At 41.3% G+C, this 18,860-nt stretch overlaps 1 protein-coding gene across 2 annotated transcripts in view; it reads right to left on the bottom strand.

Annotated features, from left to right (window-relative positions):
- The window catches only part of PPP6R1 (protein phosphatase 6 regulatory subunit 1), a 602,143-nt gene that overhangs the window by 130,368 nt on the left and 452,915 nt on the right, over nt 1-18,860 (bottom strand). For both annotated transcript variants that reach the window (XM_053690700.1, XM_053690701.1), the window contains 3 exons: nt 8,718-8,833; nt 8,355-8,490; nt 8,133-8,224 (listed from right to left, as the gene is read on the bottom strand). In XM_053690700.1, coding sequence (XP_053546675.1) covers nt 8,133-8,224; nt 8,355-8,490; nt 8,718-8,833 — 344 coding nt within the window. The remainder of the gene's footprint in view (nt 1-8,132; nt 8,225-8,354; nt 8,491-8,717; nt 8,834-18,860) is intronic.

Here is an 18,860-nt window from a genome sequence, read left to right as displayed (position 1 = left end):
AACTTTCCAAGATAACTTAATATCAACGGAATGTAAGGGTTCAAACGGAACCCCCTGAAGAACTGAAAGAACTAAGTTGAGACTCCAAGGAGGAGTCAAAGGTTTGTAAACAGGCTTGATTCTAACCAGAGCCTGAACAAAGGCTTGAACATCTGGCACAGCTGCCAGCTTTTTGTGAAGTAACACAGACAAGGCAGAAATCTGTCCCTTCAAGGAACTTGCAGATAATCCTTTCTCCAAGCCTTCTTGAAGAAAGGATAGAATCTTAGGAATCTTTACCTTGTCCCAAGGGAATCCTTTAGATTCACACCAACAGATATATTTTTTCCATATTTTGTGGTAAATTTTTCTAGTTACAGGCTTTCTGGCCTGAACAAGAGTATCAATAACAGAATCTGAGAACCCTCGTTTTGATAAGATCAAGCGTTCAATCTCCAAGCAGTCAGCTGGAGTGAGACCAGATTCGGATGTTCGAACGGACCTTGAACAAGAAGGTCTCGTCTCAAAGGTAGCTTCCATGGTGGAGCCGATGACATATTCACCAGATCTGCATACCAAGTCCTGTGTGGCCACGCAGGAGCTATCAAGATCACCGACGCCCTCTCCTGATTGATCCTGGCTACCAGCCTGGGGATGAGAGGAAACGGCGGGAATACATAAGCTAGTTTGAAGGTCCAAGGTGCTACTAGTGCATCTACTAGAGTTGCCTTGGGATCCCTGGATCTGGACCCGTAGCAAGGAACCTTGAAGTTCTGACGAGAGGCCATCAGATCCATGTCTGGAATGCCCCACAGTTGGGTAATTTGGGCAAAGATTTCCGGATGGAGTTCCCACTCCCCCGGATGTAATGTCTGACGACTCAGAAAATCCGCTTCCCAATTTTCCACTCCTGGGATGTGGATTGCAGACAGGTGGCAGGAGTGAGTCTCCGCCCATTGAATGATTTTGGTCACTTCTTCCATCGCCAGGGAACTCCTTGTTCCCCCCTGATGGTTGATGTACGCAACAGTCGTCATGTTGTCTGATTGAAACCGTATGAACTTGGCCTTTGCTAGCTGAGGCCAAGCCTTGAGAGCATTGAATATCGCTCTCAGTTCCAGAATATTTATCGGTAGAAGAGATTCTTCCCGAGACCAAAGACCCTGAGCTTTCAGGGGTCCCCAGACCGCGCCCCAGCCCATCAGACTGGCGTCGGTCGTGACAATGACCCACTCCGGTCTGCGGAAGGTCATCCCTTGTGACAGGTTGTCCAGGGACAGCCACCAACGGAGTGAGTCTCTGGTCCTCTGATTTACTTGCATCTTCGGAGACAAGTCTGTATAGTCCCCATTCCACTGACTGAGCATGCACAGTTGTAATGGTCTTAGATGAATGCGCGCAAAAGGAACTATGTCCATTGCCGCTACCATCAAACCTATTACTTCCATGCACTGCGCTATGGAAGGAAGAGGAACGGAATGAAGTGTTTGACAAGAGTTTAGAAGTTTTGTTTTTCTGGCCTCTGTCAGAAAAATCCTCATTTCTAAGGAGTCTATTATTGTTCCCAAGAAGGGAACCCTTGTCGACGGAGATAGAGAACTCTTTTCCACGTTCACTTTCCATCCGTGAGATCTGAGAAAGGCCAGGACTATGTCCGTGTGAGCCTTTGCTTGAGGAAGGGACGACGCTTGAATCAGAATGTCGTCCAAGTAAGGAACTACTGCAATGCCCCTTGGTCTTAGTACCGCTAGAAGGGACCCTAGTACCTTTGTGAAAATCCTTGGAGCAGTGGCTAATCCGAAAGGAAGCGCCACGAACTGGTAATGCTTGTCCAGGAATGCGAACCTTAGGAACCGATGATGTTCCTTGTGGATAGGAATATGTAGATACGCATCCTTTAAATCCACCGTGGTCATGAATTGACATTCCTGGATGGAAGGAAGAATTGTTCGAATGGTTTCCATTTTGAACGATGGAACCTTGAGAAACTTGTTTAGGATCTTGAGATCTAAGATTGGTCTGAACGCTCCCTCTTTTTTGGGAACTACGAACAGATTGGAGTAGAACCCCATCCCTTGTTCTCCTAATGGAACAGGATGAATCACTCCCATTTTTAACAGGTCTTCTACACAATGTAAGAATGCCTGTCTCTTTATGTGGTCTGAAGACAATTGAGACCTGTGGAACCTCCCCCTTGGGGGAAGCCCCTTGAATTCCAGAAGATAACCTTGGGAGACTATTTCTAGTGCCCAAGGATCCAGAACATCTCTTGCCCAAGCCTGAGCAAAGAGAGAGAGTCTGCCCCCCACCAGATCCGGTCCCGGATCGGGGGCCAACATTTCATGCTGTCTTGGTAGCAGTGGCAGGTTTCTTGGCCTGCTTTCCCTTGTTCCAGCCTTGCATTGGTCTCCAGGCTGGCTTGGCTTGAGAAGTATTACCCTCTTGCTTAGAGGACGTAGCACTTGGGGCTGGTCCGTTTCTACGAAAGGGACGAAAATTAGGTTTATTTTTGGCCTTGAAAGACCTATCCTGAGGAAGGGCGTGGCCCTTACCCCCAGTGATATCAGAGATAATCTCTTTCAAGTCAGGGCCAAACAGCGTTTTCCCCTTGAAAGGAATGTTAAGTAGTTTGTTCTTGGAAGACGCATCCGCTGACCAAGATTTCAACCAAAGCGCTCTGCGCGCCACAATAGCAAACCCAGAATTTTTCGCCGCTAACCTAGCCAATTGCAAAGTGGCGTCTAGGGTGAAAGAATTAGCCAATTTGAGAGCACGGATTCTGTCCATAATCTCCTCATAAGGAGGAGAATCACTATCGATCGCCTTTACTAGCTCATCGAACCAGAAACACGCGGCTGTAGTGACAGGGACAATGCATGAAATTGGTTGTAGAAGGTAACCTTGCTGAACAAACATCTTTTTAAGCAAACCTTCTAATTTTTTATCCATAGGATCTTTGAAAGCACAACTATCTTCTATGGGTATAGTGGTGCGTTTGTTTAAAGTAGAAACCGCTCCCTCGACCTTGGGGACTGTCTGCCATAAGTCCTTTCTGGGGTCGACCATAGGAAACAATTTTTTAAAAATGGGGGGAGGGACGAAAGGTATACCGGGCCTTTCCCATTCTTTATTTACAATGTCCGCCACCCGCTTGGGTATAGGAAAAGCTTCGGGGGGCCCCGGGACCTCTAGGAACTTGTCCATTTTACATAGTTTCTCTGGGATGATCAAATTCTCACAATCATCCAGAGTGGATAATACCTCCTTAAGCAGAGCGCGGAGATGTTCCAACTTAAATTTAAACGTAATCACATCGGGTTCAGCTTGTTGAGAAATTTTCCCTGAATCTGAAATTTCTCCCTCAGACAAAACCTCCCTGGCCCCCTCAGACTGGTGTAGGGGCATTTCAGAACCATTATCATCAGCGTCCTCATGCTCTTCAGTATCTAAAACAGAGCAGTCGCGCTTACGCTGATAAGTGGGCATTTTGGCTAAAATGTTTTTGATAGAATTATCCATTACAGCCGTTAATTGTTGCATAGTAAGGAGTATTGGCGCGCTAGATGTACTAGGGGCCTCCTGAGTGGGCAAGACTGGTGTAGACGAAGGAGGGAATGATGCAGTACCATGCTTACTCCCCTCACTTGAGGAATCATCTTGGGCATCATTTTCAGTGTCACATAAATCACATCTATTTAAATGAGAAGGAACCTTGGCTTCCCCACATTCAGAACACAGTCTATCTGGTAGTTCAGACATGTTAAACAGGCATAAACTTGATAACAAAGTACAAAAAACGTTTTAAAATAAAACCGTTACTGTCACTTTAAATTTTAAACTGAACACACTTTATTACTGCAATTGCGAAAAAGTATGAAGGAATTGTTCAAAATTCACCAAAATTTCACCACAGTGTCTTAAAGCCTTAAAAGTATTGCACACCAAATTTGGAAGCTTTAACCCTTAAAATAACGGAACCGGAGCCGTTTTTATCTTTAACCCCTTTACAGTCCCTGGTATCTGCTTTGCTGAGACCCAACCAAGCCCAAAGGGGAATACGATACCAAATGACGCCTTCAGAAAGTCTTTTCTATGTATCAGAGCTCCTCACACATGCGACTGCATGTCATGCTTCTCAAAAACAAGTGCGCAATACCGGCGCGAAAATGAGGCTCTGCCTATGATTAGGGAAAGCCCCTAGAGAATAAGGTGTCTAAAACAGTGCCTGCCGATATTATTTTACAAAAATACCCAGATTAAATGATTCCTCAAGGCTAAATATGTGTATATATGAATCGATTTAGCCCAGAAAATGTCTACAGTCTTAATAAGCCCTTGTGAAGCCCTTATTTACTGTCTGAATAAAAATGGCTTACCGGATCCCATAGGGAAAATGACAGCTTCCAGCATTACATCGTCTTGTTAGAATGTGTCATACCTCAAGCAGCAAAAGTCTGCTCACTGTTCCCCCAACTGAAGTTAATTCCTCTCAACAGTCCTGTGTGGAACAGCCATGGATTTTAGTAACGGTTGCTAAAAACAGAATTTATGTTTACCTGATAAATTACTTTCTCCAACGGTGTGTCCGGTCCACGGCGTCATCCTTACTTGTGGGATATTCTCTTCCCCAACAGGAAATGGCAAAGAGCCCAGCAAAGCTGGTCACATGATCCCTCCTAGGCTCCGCCTACCCCAGTCATTCGACCGACGTTAAGGAGGAATATTTGCATAGGAGAAACCATATGGTACCGTGGTGACTGTAGTTAAAGAAAATAAATTATCAGACCTGATTAAAAAAACCAGGGCGGGCCGTGGACCGGACACACCGTTGGAGAAAGTAATTTATCAGGTAAACATAAATTCTGTTTTCTCCAACATAGGTGTGTCCGGTCCACGGCGTCATCCTTACTTGTGGGAACCAATACCAAAGCTTTAGGACACGGATGAAGGGAGGGAGCAAATCAGGTCACCTAAATGGAAGGCACCACGGCTTGCAAAACCTTTCTCCCAAAAATAGCCTCAGAAGAAGCAAAAGTATCAAACTTGTAAAATTTGGTAAAAGTGTGCAGTGAAGACCAAGTCGCTGCCCTACATATCTGATCAACAGAAGCCTCGTTCTTGAAGGCCCATGTGGAAGCCACAGCCCTAGTGGAATGAGCTGTGATTCTTTCGGGAGGCTGCCGTCCGGCAGTCTCGTAAGCCAATCTGATGATGCTTTTAATCCAAAAAGAGAGAGAGGTAGAAGTTGCTTTTTGACCTCTCCTTTTACCAGAATAAACAACAAACAAGGAAGATGTTTGTCTAAAATCCTTTGTAGCATCTAAATAGAATTTTAGAGCGCGAACAACATCCAAATTGTGCAACAAACGTTCCTTCTTTGAAACTGGTTTCGGACACAGAGAAGGTACGATAATCTCCTGGTTAATGTTTTTGTTAGAAACAACTTTTGGAAGAAAACCAGGTTTAGTACGTAAAACCACCTTATCTGCATGGAACACCAGATAAGGAGGAGAACACTGCAGAGCAGATAATTCTGAAACTCTTCTAGCAGAAGAAATTGCAACTAAAAACAAAACTTTCCAAGATAATAACTTAATATCAACGGAATGCAAGGGTTCAAACGGAACCCCCTGAAGAACTGAAAGAACTAAATTGAGACTCCAAGGAGGAGTCAAAGGTTTGTAAACAGGCTTAATTCTAACCAGAGCCTGAACAAAGGCTTGAACATCTGGCACAGCGGCCAGCTTTTTGTGAAGTAACACAGACAAGGCAGAAATCTGTCCCTTCAGGGAACTTGCAGATAATCCTTTTTCCAATCCTTCTTGAAGGAAGGATAGAATCCTAGGAATCTTAACCTTGTCCCAAGGGAATCCTTTAGATTCACACCAACAGATATATTTTTTCCAAATTTTGTGTCTTAAAGCCTTAAAAGTATTGCACACCAAATTTGGAAGCTTTAACCCTTAAAATAACGGAACCGGAGCCGTTTTGAACTTTAACCCCTGTACAGTCCCTGGTATCTGCTTTGCTGAGACCCAACCAAGCCCCAAGGGGAATACGATACCAAATGACGCCTTCAGAAAGTCTTTTCTAAGTATCCGAGCTCCTCTCACATGCGACTGCATGCCATGCCTCTCAAAAACAAGTGCGCAACACCGGCGCGAAAATGAGGCTCTGCCTATGCTTTGGGAAAGCCCCTAAAGAATAAGGTGTCTAAAACAGTGCCTGCCGATATTATTATATCAAAATACCCAGATAAAATGATTCCTCAAGGCTAAATATGTGTTAATAATCAATCGATTTAGCCCAAAAAAAGTCTACAGTCTTAATAAGCCCTTTTTGAAGCCCTTATTTACAATCGTAATAAACATGGCTTACCGGATCCCAGAGGGAAAATGACAGCTTCCAGCATTACATCGTCTTGTTAGAATGTGTCATACCTCAAGCAGCAAGAGACTGCTCACTGTTCCCCCAACTGAAGTTAATTGCTCTCAACAGTCCTGTGTGGAACAGCCATGGATTTTAGTGACGGTTGCTAAAATCATTTTCCTCATACAAACAGAAATCTTCATCTCTTTTCTGTTTCTGAGTAAATAGTACATACCAGCACTATTTCAAAATAACAAACTCTTGATTGAATAATAAAAACTACAGTTAAACACTAAAAAACTCTAAGCCATCTCCGTGGAGATGTTGCCTGTACAACGGCAAAGAGAATGACTGAGGTAGGCGGAGCCTAGGAGGGATCATGTGACCAGCTTTGCTGGGCTCTTTGCCATTTCCTGTTGGGGAAGAGAATATCCCACAAGTAAGGATGACGCCGTGGACCGGACACACCTATGTTGGAGAAAAGTCTATCCCTATAATGTATAGATCTCTCAATACATGAGGAACAGAAAGGGATTGGTGGTTCTACATTAGAATCAAAACAAAGAACATGTAAAATCTTGCAGGGTTTCTTGGTCCATCTTTATTCACCAATAAACAGACAAACTGATATTTAATTAAGAAATTATCCCCAAAACAAAAACAAAAAAATCGTTACTGTTCCTTTAAATTTTAAACAAACAAAATAGCTGCTTTATTTTTGTGCTATTAAAATTACACTATAGACCCTAAAATAACTTCCAGACAACTTTACACCTAAGCTTAGCGTTGCTGAGGTGCTTACCTGCCTGCGAAGTATATTACTTTGTAGCTGATCCAGACTCAACACTATAAACACTGCGCTTCATAACTGCAACGCTGCTGAATCTGTGACGCAGCTGAATTTCCCTCTGGAGACACAGGAAGTGAAAACCGGCCATAAAAAAAAGGCGCGCAATAGGAGCTGCCGCCGTAACTAACTCCGCCCATCATGGGCGTAACCTGAAAACTCCCGATCGGCTAAATGAATTACCACAGCCGTCGGGAGTAAAGTATAAAAAACAAATACACCACCAAGAGCCAGATTCTCCTTGTCCCCAGTGCCTGTGAATGTGACTTGTCCCCAAATGAAAGTAAAAGTGCTATCCTTTTCTCTGCATGTCCCAGAAAAACATAAAGTTAGCACTTACCTTAATATTTCTGTCAGGCAGCACGGCAGCTTACTAGGTTTGGGAGGCCAGTTCCCTCACATGAACCTGTGGGTAGAAACAAAGACCGAGTAATCTTACTCAGGCTTGCATGGATAGGGCAGCATAAATACATGGGAGGCGCAGTGAGGATTGTACCCCACAAGTTCCCATTGCTTGAAAGCCACCACTGCTCTACTGAAGAGACTGATATGGACTATGGATACACCCTAGAGCAAAGCAGAACAATCTTGCACTGCTTAAAAAATAATAAAATCTTGCTTGAAGAATCTTTTCCTGACACCTAACGTTACCACTTCCTTGTTCTAACGTAGGCAAAGAGAATGACTGGGGTTGGAAGAAATGGAGGTGATATTTAACAGCTTTGCTGCCTCCTGCTGGGCAGCAGTGATATTCCCAATAGTAATTAGATGATCCGTGGACTCATCGTGTTATTAGAAAGAAATGGAACACCCACATGCACTATATGCATAATAAATACTAAAAGGTATAAAATACTGTAAAATGTATCTGACAGGGGGTTGAAATGAAAGCAATTGGCAGGATGTTCTTCTTAAAGGAAAGTTCAATTATACTAACTTTTATCAGCAGAAGAATGGTTTTCATGGTCTTCCTGAGTGGCATTGTATTTGGATACTAAAGTTGATTCATGATGAACAGGTACTTGGGGACTAAAATAAAACACAAAAAGAATCATAACTATGACATGCATTTCCCACATGACGTCCTGTAGTGAATATAATATTTTCCGCAAGCAAATATTTCAAATAAAAAAAGAAGTTTCCATTAAAGAAAAACAACCTTGTTTGTGTATTTTGGTCTGTGAAAACTGCCCAGCCTTCTTCAGAACTGGCGCTGGTTTCGGTACCATCCCATACTGATGACCCTATGTCTGCTGCAGAGGTTGATGAAGGATCTGAAGAGGTCCAAGTAGACCCTGTATAGAATTATAGGTTAGAATGCATTTTCTGTCAAACTAAAGGTTTAATTGAAAAAAAATGAAAGTGTGAAACTTGCTAAAGTAATTTGGAATGTCTATGGTAAATCAAATGTGCAAAAATGTTTAAAGGGATACTATAGTACAAGAATTACATACACTATTTTAAATATATTGGAAAAAGTTGTAAATATCTATTTCATTGTGACAGTAATGTTATATGTTACCTTCTGTTGTATTTGGCAAGGAATCAGTGACAGGATTATTTATTTCACCACCACCAGAATCTTCCTCTTCTTCATCAGAATCTCTACTGTCTTCACTATCTGTGCTACCACCGCTCCTATGAAAACCCAAAATGTGCTTAAAACATGATTACAAAAGTGTGTGCTTAAAGGGACAGTCAGTGTTCACATAAATTTTTACATAATTCTGTGCAGAAATATTTAACATAAATCTAGCGACACCTTAAACATCTTAGTCAGATCAGTATAACAATTAAAAATATCAACACATCCTTTACATCTTATAATATTCATTGTATCTATACACATTACATATCTTTTGTCTTTATATCCAGATGGGGGAGAAAAAAATAAAATAGAGTAGGGGGCGGAGATTGGCCACGCAGACGGATGGCTGTGTTCTAAAGGAGCTCCACAACTCTAGGGCAATATAACTCTAAAATATGGCATAAATCCCCTAAATAAATCACCCCTTCTACCTACCCTAACACTTCCCTGGGAACGCTGCACCAAAAAAAAAAAAAAAAAGTTTTGGAACAGCAGAACCGGACCCATATATCAGCTGCAACGGGAGGAAAATACAGATTGCTGCACTTTGGCGGCTGGGGTGCGTGTGTCACTTGCGGTTGAAGACCCGGCAGTCAGGTTTAAAAAGAGAGAGCCGGTAAGTGGATCGCATTAGCAGTCTGGAGACTAACTTGTGGGAAACTGTGAGCGACCCATCTATCAGACAGTTGGCAAAGGGAGAATAACAGAGGACAAAGACGCTTGAGGGGCTGATACAGCAATAGCACTTTTTTCATTATTGGCGCCATTTTGTCGCGCTGTGGCGCAGCTGACAATTCAGTAGACTAGGTACAGATTAACGGCGTGCCTAGCTCAGCAGTGACCTTAAAAAATTTAACTAAATCCTCATATAATATCAATAAGGAGCCAGGAAACAAAAATAGTATAACTGGGGCTGCTGCGCCCAACTGACCTACTCCCTTTGTGTGCTTTCTATTATGCAACGCTAACTAGCGATAAACTACTCACTGATCTCCTTTCCCACATTGAATAGTGCACTATATAGCTAGAGCCACTGCTGTCTGTGTCAGCCCTGTATGTTATGATATATGGAACAGATGTACTTAACCCAGCTACTATATTATTAAATAAACCTATAGAACCGGACACAAGTGGATAGGCATATTTAAATACCCTCAACTTCCTGGTATATATAATCATCAATGGAATGAATAACTATTAGACTGCAGACTAATTTTATGGCATAAGTCCATAGGCTGTTGCGGAGCAAGTCAACAACTGCTTGGAGGACTTCCAATACTTACACACCAGGGGTGTATCCATATTCATTATACTCTGACTTATAACATCAAGGTGAAATAATTCAAGCCCTGTCAGACAAGCTAGGAGATTTGGACAACCGGGGCCGCAGGAACAACATTCGAATTAGAGGTGTGTCTGAAACTATACATCCACCGGCAATTGAGGGCTATCTGCAATCACTCTTTCATACCATCAAGGGGACTCCCTCATCGCCCGAGATCATCATGGAGCGGGCACACAGAGCATTGAGACCCAAACCCCTGTCTAAAGGACCACCCAGAGATATTATTGTAAAGTTTTTCAACTTTTAAGACAAAGAAAAACTTCTCAGATGTACTAGAGCCAAACACCCGGTTTATCATGCCGGTGAATAGATCCAATTGTTCTCAGACCTTTCGCCAGTCACGCTTCAAAAAAAGAAGAGAACTCTGACATATAACAACAAAATTGAGAGCAAATAAAATACAAAATCGCTGGGGCTTTCCGGTGTCACTGATCGCAACAAACAATAACAAGACTGCCATATTCCGGCCAGGATCCGATTTGCAGATGTTCTACTCAGAACTATCATTGGAAAGATTGGGGGATCCCCCCCAAATAATTGGGACAAAGAATCTTCTGGAACTCATGAATCAACTGCATTAGAACCTGGAGGAAATAAGTCCTGATGGGGCTGCGGGCTTTCTACGAAGTATGCTACTCATCTGTTTATCAAGTGACAACTTGATATGGTATCCTTTTCTGAAATATCTGGCCTACTTACTTAAGGTTGGCGATCCATGGGATTTATAAGATAGTAGCTAAATTCACATATTTGTATTTGTTATGTCAAACTGTTATCTGAGTTAGGTAATTGTACCTGTTTTAAATGTTACATTTACTAAAGGGTTACTTCTGATGAGCACTAACTTAGATTTAAAAATAAAAAAAAAATAATTTATGTAAGAACTTACCTGATAAATTCATTTCTTTCATATTAGCAAGAGTCCATGAGCTAGTGACGTATGGGATATACATTCCTACCAGGAGGGGCAAAGTTTCCCAAACCTTAAAATGCCTATAAATACACCCCTCACCACACCCACAATTCAGATTAACGAATAGCCAAGAAGTGGGGTGATAAGAAAAAGTGCGAAAGCATATAAAATAAGGAATTAGAATAATTGTGCTTTATACAAAAAAATCATAAACACCACAAAAAAGGGCGGGACTCATGGACTCTTGCTAATATGAAAGAAATGAATTTATCAGGTAAGTTCTTACATAAATTATGTTTTCTTTCATGTAATTAGCAAGAGTCCATGAGCTAGTGACGTATGGGATAATGACTACCCAAGATGTGGATCTTTCCACGCAAGAGTCACTAGAGAGGGAGGGATAAAATAAAAACAGCCAATTCCTGCTGAAAATAATCCACACCCAAAATAAAGTTTAATGAAAAACATAAACAGAAGATTCAAACTGAAACCGCTGCCTGAAGTACTTTTCTACCAAAAACTGCTTCAGAAGAAGAAAATACATCAAAATGGTAGAATTTAGTAAAAGTATGCAAAGAGGACCAAGTTGCTGCTTTGCAAATCTGATCAACCGAAGCTTCATTCCTAAACGCCCAGGAAGTAGAAACTGACCTAGTAGAATGAGCTGTAATCCTTTGAGGCAGAGTTTTACCCGACTCGACATAGGCATGATGAATTAAAGATTTCAACCAAGATGCCAAAGAAATGGCAGAAGCTTTCTGGCCTTTTCTAGAACCGGAAAAGATAACAAATAGACTAGAAGTCTTTCGGAAAGACTTAGTAGCTTCAACATAATATTTCAAAGCTCTAACAACATCCAAAGAATGCAACGATTTCTCCTTAGAATTCTTAGGATTAGGACATAATGAGGGAACCACAATTTCTCTACTAATGTTGTTGGAATTCACAACCTTAGGTAAAAATTCAAAAAGAAGTTCACAACACCGCCTTATCCTGATGAAAAATCAGAAAAGGAGACTCACAAGAAAGAGCAGATAACTCAGAGACTCTTCTGGCAGAAGAGATTGCCAAAAGGAACAAAACTTTCCAAGAAAGTAATTTAATATCCAATGAATGCATGGGTTCAAAAGGAGAAGCTTGAAGAGCCCCCAGAACCAAATTCAAACTCCAAGGAGGAGAAATTGACTTAATGGCAGGTTTTATACGAACCAAAGCTTGTACAAAACAATGAATATCAGGAAGATTAGCAATCTTTCTGTGAAAAAGAACAGAAAGAGCAGAGATTTGCCCTTTCAAAGAACTTGCGGATAAACCTTTATCTAAACCGTCCTGAAGAAACTGTAAAATTCTCGGAATTCTAAAAGAATACCAAGAAAAATGATGAGAAAGACACCAAGAAATATAAGTCTTCCAGACTCTATAATATATCTCCCTAGATACAGATTTACGAGCCTGTAACATAGTATTAATCACAGAGTCAGAGAAACCTCTTTGACCAAGAATCAAGCGTTCAATCTCCATACCTTTAAATTTAAGGATTTGAGATCCTGATGGAAAAAAGGACCTTGCGACAGAAGGTCTGGTCTTAGCGGAAGAGTCCACGGATGGCAAGAGGCCATCCGGACAAGATCCGCATACCAAAACCTGTGAGGCCATGCCGGAGCTACCAGCAGAACAAATGAGCATTCCTTCAGAATCTTGGAGATTACTCTTGGAAGAAGAACTAGAGGCGGAAAGATATAGGCAGGATGATACTTCCAAGGAAGTGATAATGCATCCACTGCTTCCGCCTGAGGATCCCGGGATCTGGACAGATACCTGGGAAGTTTCTTGTTTAGATGAGACGCCATCAGATCTATTTCAGGAAGCTCCCACATTTGAACAATCTGAAGAAATACCTCTGGGTGAAGAGACCATTCGCCCGGATGCAACGTTTGGCGACTGAGATAATCCGCTTCCCAATTGTCTATACCTGGGATATGAACCGCAGAGATTAGACAGGAGTTGGATTCCGCCCAAACCAGAATTCGAGATACTTCTTTCATAGCCAGAGGACTGTGAGTCCCTCCTTGATGATTGATGTATGCCACAGTTGTGACATTGTCTGTCTGAAAACAAATGAACGATTCTCTCTTCAGAAGAGGCCAAGACTGAAGAGCTCTGAAAATTGCACGGAGTTCCAAAATATTGATCGGTAATCTCACCTCCTGAGATTCCCAAACTCCTTGTGCCGTCAGAGATCCCCACACAGCTCCCCAACCTGTAAGACTTGCATCTGTTGAAATTACAGTCCAGGTCGGAAGAACAAAAGAAGCCCCCTGAATTAAACAATGGTGATCTGTCCACCACGTTAGAGAGTGTCGTACAATCGGTTTTAAAGATATTAATTGAGATAGCTTTGTGTAATCCCTGCACCATTGATTCAGCATACAGAGCTGAAGAGGTCGCATGTGAAAACGAGCAAAGGGGATCGCGTCCGATGCAGCAGTCATAAGACCTAGAATTTCCATGCATAAGGCTACCGAAGGGAATGATTGTGACTGAAGGTTTCGACAAGCTGAAATCAATTTTAGACGTCTCTTGTCTGTCAAAGACAGAGTCATGGACACTGAATCTATCTGGAAACCCAGAAAGGTTACCCTTGTCTGAGGAATCAATGAACTTTTTAGTGAATTGATCCTCCAACCATGATCTTGAAGAAACAACACAAGTCGATTCGTATGAGATTCTGCTAAATGTAAAGACTGAGCAAGTACCAAGATATCGTCCAAATAAGGAAATACCACAATACCCTGTTCTCTGATTACAGACAGAAGGGCACCGAGAACCTTTGTAAAAATTCTTGGAGCTGTAGCTAGGCCAAACGGCAGAGCCACAAACTGGTAATGCTTGTCCAGAAAAGAGAATCTCAGGAACTGATAATGATCTGGATGAATCGGAATATGCAGATATGCATCCTGTAAATCTATTGTGGACATATAATGCCCTTGATGAACAAAAGGCAAGATAGTCCTTACAGTTACCATTTTGAACGTTGGTATCCTTACATAACGATTCAATATTTTTAGATCCAGAACTGGTCTGAAGGAATTCTCCTTCTTTGGTACAATGAAGAGATTCGAATAAAACCCCAGCCCCTGTTCCAGAACTGGAACTGGCATAATTACTCCAGCCAACTCTAGATCTGAAACACATTTCAGAAATGCTTGAGCTTTCACTGGATTTACTGGGACACGGGAAAGAAAAAATCTCTTTGCAGGAGGTCGTATCTTGAAACCAATTCTGTACCCTTCTGAAACAATGTTCTGAATCCAAAGATTGTGAACAGAATTGATCCAAATTTCTTTGAAAAAACGTAACCTGCCCCCTACCAGCTGAGCTGGAATGAGGGCCGCACCTTCATGTGGACTTAGAAGCTGGCTTTGCTTTTCTAGAAGGCTTGGATATATTCCAGACTGGAGATGGTTTCCAAACTGAAACTGCTCCTGAGGATGAAGGATCAGGTTTTTGTTCTTTGTTGAAACGAAAGGAACGAAAACGATTATTAGCCCTGTTTTTACCCTTAGATTTTTTATCCTGTGGTAAAAAAGTTCCTTTCCCACCAGTAACAGTTGAGATAATAGAATCCAACTGAGAACAAAATAATTTGTTACCCTGGAAAGAAATGGAAAGTAGAGTCGATTTAGAAGACATATCAGCATTCCAAGTTTTAAGCCATAAAGCTCTTCTAGCTAAAATAGCTAGAGACATAAACCTGACATCAACTCTGATAATATCAAAAATGGCATCACAGATAAAATTATTAGCATGTTGAAGAAGAATAATAATATTATGAGAATCATGATCTGTTACTTGTTGCGCTAAAGTTTCCAACCAAAAAGTTGAAGCTGCAGCAACATCAGCCAATGATATAGCAGGTCTAAAAAGATTACCTGAACACAGATAAGCTTTTCTTAGAAGGGATTCAATTTTCCTATCTAAAGGATCCTTAAACGAAGTACCATCTGACGTAGGAATAGTAGTACGTTTAGCAAGGGTAGAAATAGCCCCATCAACTTTAGGGATTTTGTCCCAAAATTCTAATCTGTCAGACGGCACAGGATATAATTGCTTAAAACGTTTAGAAGGAGTAAATGAATTACCCAAATTATTCCATTCTCTGGAAATTACTTCAGAAATAGCACCAGGAACAGGAAAAACTTCTGGAATAACCACAGGAGATTTAAAGACCTTATCTAAACGTTTAGATTTAGTATCAAGAGGACCAGAATCCTCAATTTCTAAAGCAATTAGTACTTCTTTAAGTAAAGAACGAATAAATTCCATTTTAAATAAATATGAAGATTTATCAGCATTAACCTCTGAGACAGAATCCTCTGAACCAGAAGAGTCATTAGAATCAGAATGATGATGTTCATTTAAAAATTCATCTGTATAAAGAGAAGTTTTAAAAGATTTTTTATGTTTACTAGAAGGAGGAATAACAGACATAGCCTTCTTGATGGATTCAGAAACAAAATCTCTTATGTTATCAGGAACATTCTGAACATTAGATGTTGATGGAACTGCAACAGGTAATGGTACATTACTAAAGGAAATATTATCTGCATTAACAAGTTTGTCATGACAATTAATACAAACAGCTGGAGGAACAGCTACCAAAAGTTTATAGCAGATACACTTAGCTTTGGTAATTCCAGCACCAGACAGCGATTTTCCTGAAGTATCTTCTGACTCAGATGCAACGTGAGACATCTTGCAATATGTAAGAGAAAAAACAACATATAAAGCAAAATTGATCAAATTCCTTAAATGACAGTTTCAGGAATGGGAAAAAATGCCAAGGTACAAGCTTCTAGCAACCAGAAGCAAAGAAAAAAAATGAGACTTAAATAATGTGGAGACAAAAGCGACGCCCATATTTTTTTAGCGCCAAATAAGACGCCCACATTATTTGGCGCCTAAATGCTTTTGGCGCCAAAAATGACGCCACGTCCGGAACGCCGACATTTTTGGCGCAAAAGAACGTCAAAAATGACGCAACTTCCGGCGACACGTATGACGCCGGAAACAGAAAAGATTTTTTGCGCCAAAAAAGTCTGCGCCAAGAATGACGCAATAAAATGAAGCATTTTCAGCCCCCGCGAGCCTAACAGCCCACAGGGAAAAAAGTCAAATTTTTAAGGTAAGAAAAATATTTGATTCAAGTGCATTATCCCAAATATGAAACTGACTGTCTGAAAAAAAGGAATGTTGAACATCCTGAGTCAAGGCAAATAAATGTTTGAATACATATATTTAGAACTTTATTAAAAAAGTGCCCAACCATAGCTTAGAGTGTCACAGAAAATAAGACTTACTTACCCCAGGACACTCATCTACATGTTTGTAGAAAGCCAAACCAGTACTGAAACGAAAATCAGCAGAGGTAATGGTATATATATATATATATATATATATATATAAAAGAGTATATCGTCGATCTGAAAAGGGAGGTAAGAGATGAATCTCTACGACCGATAACAGAGAACCTATGAAATAGACCCCGTAGAAGGAGATCATTGAATTCAAACAGGCAATACTCTCCTCACATCCCTCTGACATTCACTGCACGCTGAGAGGAAAACCGGGCTCCAACCTGCTGCGGAGGGCATATCAACGTAGAATCTAGCACAAACTTACTTCACCACCTCCATAGGAGGCAAAGTTTGTAAAACTGAATTGTGGGTGTGGTGAGGGGTGTATTTATAGGCATTTTAAGGTTTGGGAAACTTTGCCCCTCCTGGTAGGAATGTATATCCCATACGTCACTAGCTCATGGACTCTTGCTAATTACATGAAAGAAATATATATATATAATATTTCATAGGTACCATTTATGGTCTACTTAAGCAATAATGACTATGCAACCTTAAAGATATGTTCAGAGTAAGATAAAGAATAGTATCGCTCCCACTGTCCCCTTGTATCCCTCCCCACCCATAACTCATCCCCACCACCCGCCTCCCCCATCCTCAGCCCTTAATCTCCCCTTATCCCTTTATTGCCATATATACTAGATATCCTAGACGACAGGCCTAGTCGTCTAGGAGAAAGTTCAGTTTTCAAAGAGTTATGTTAGCCTAAGGGTTACTACCCCAGTAGGCACTGGACGCTGCCTTAGAAGGTTTTGTCTGCAGGAGAGCTTATTTAAACAGATCATTGCGAGACAGATTTAATTTAATCTCTGCTCTTCGTCTAACTCCATATCTTCTTTTCCTTTAACGCCCCTTCTTTTTACCTTTTTTTTTTCTCTCAGAATTTCTCACCACAAAAGTAGGTGGGGATCACATACACTTACTACTATCAACGCCAAGGGCCTCAACAACCCAGGTAAGAGATCCATTGCAATCAAAAACTTTAAAAATTCACGTAGTCACATAGTGTTTGTCCAAGAGACTCATTTTTGCAGGGGTAAAGAACCCAAGTGGGTTAACACCGCATATCCAATAGCGTACTTCTCCTCAGGACCCACAAAGAAATGTGGAGTAGGCATACTGATTAATCATGCTGTACCGATTAAAGTCGCACACATTGAGAGAGAGACTGAGGGTAGATACCTGGTTTTGGTGGGCACACTATATGAGCACCCTATCACTCATGACAATTTACGCACCTAATGTGGCACCGATTCCTAAAGAAAGTATTTAAAATTATACTGGACCATGCAAAAGGGCCGGTGTATGTGGCTGGAGATTTTAATCTTTCATTAGAGCCTTATATAGATACATCGACGGGCACTTCCAGCATCCCTAACAGGGTAACTAAAAAGGTTAAAACCACTCTGATTTATGTGGAGAACACTAAATCTGAACACTAAAGACTTTACATATTATTCACCGCCACATAACAAATATTCACGCATTGATTATATTCTGACACGGGGGGGGACTAGATTTGGTTGCTACGTGCGACATAGGCCCAATAACATGTAGAATCCAGTGGCCAGATGCACCCCCAACTGCATATATCTGGAGACTGGATGAAACACTGTTAGAAAAATCGCTGATTACATCAGATATTAAGAAATCCCTTGCAGAATATTTTACTCTTAATGACCCTGATCACACTTCGAGCGCAAATGTTTGGGAAGCACATAAGTGCGTAATACGGGGTGAGTTCCTGAAGCATAAAGCCAGATTGATCAGGCAATATAGAGAAGTCCACACACAATTACTACATAGTATCACTAGCTTGGAAAGGAAGCATAAGCAAGATCCCAAGGATGAGACTACCAAACACTCACTTATTACAACTAGAACTGAGCTTAAACACCACCTAGCGGCAGCATATCAGCACAAGATGCTCATGATTAGGCAGCAATACTATGAGTGAGGGAACAAACCAGGCAAATTGCTGGCTAGATCAATACACAGAACACTCAAAAACAGAATTTATGTTTACCTGATAAATTACTTTCTCCAACGGTGTGTCCGGTCCACGGCGTCATCCTTACTTGTGGGATATTCTCTTCCCCAACAGGAAATGGCAAAGAGCCCAGCAAAGCTGGTCACATGATCCCTCCTAGGCTCCGCCTACCCCAGTCATTCGACCGACGTTAAGGAGGAATATTTGCATAGGAGAAACCATATGATACCGTGGTGACTGTAGTTAAAGAAAATAAATTATCAGACCTGATTAAAAAACCAGGGCGGGCCGTGGACCGGACACACCGTTGGAGAAAGTAATTTATCAGGTAAACATAAATTCTGTTTTCTCCAACATAGGTGTGTCCGGTCCACGGCGTCATCCTTACTTGTGGGAACCAATACCAAAGCTT

This window comes from Bombina bombina, chromosome 8 (assembly GCF_027579735.1).
Source record: "Bombina bombina isolate aBomBom1 chromosome 8, aBomBom1.pri, whole genome shotgun sequence".
Taxonomy (NCBI): Eukaryota; Metazoa; Chordata; class Amphibia; order Anura; family Bombinatoridae; genus Bombina; species Bombina bombina.
Note: the sequence above shows the minus strand (reverse complement) of the source record. Positions and strands in the feature narration are given on the sequence as shown.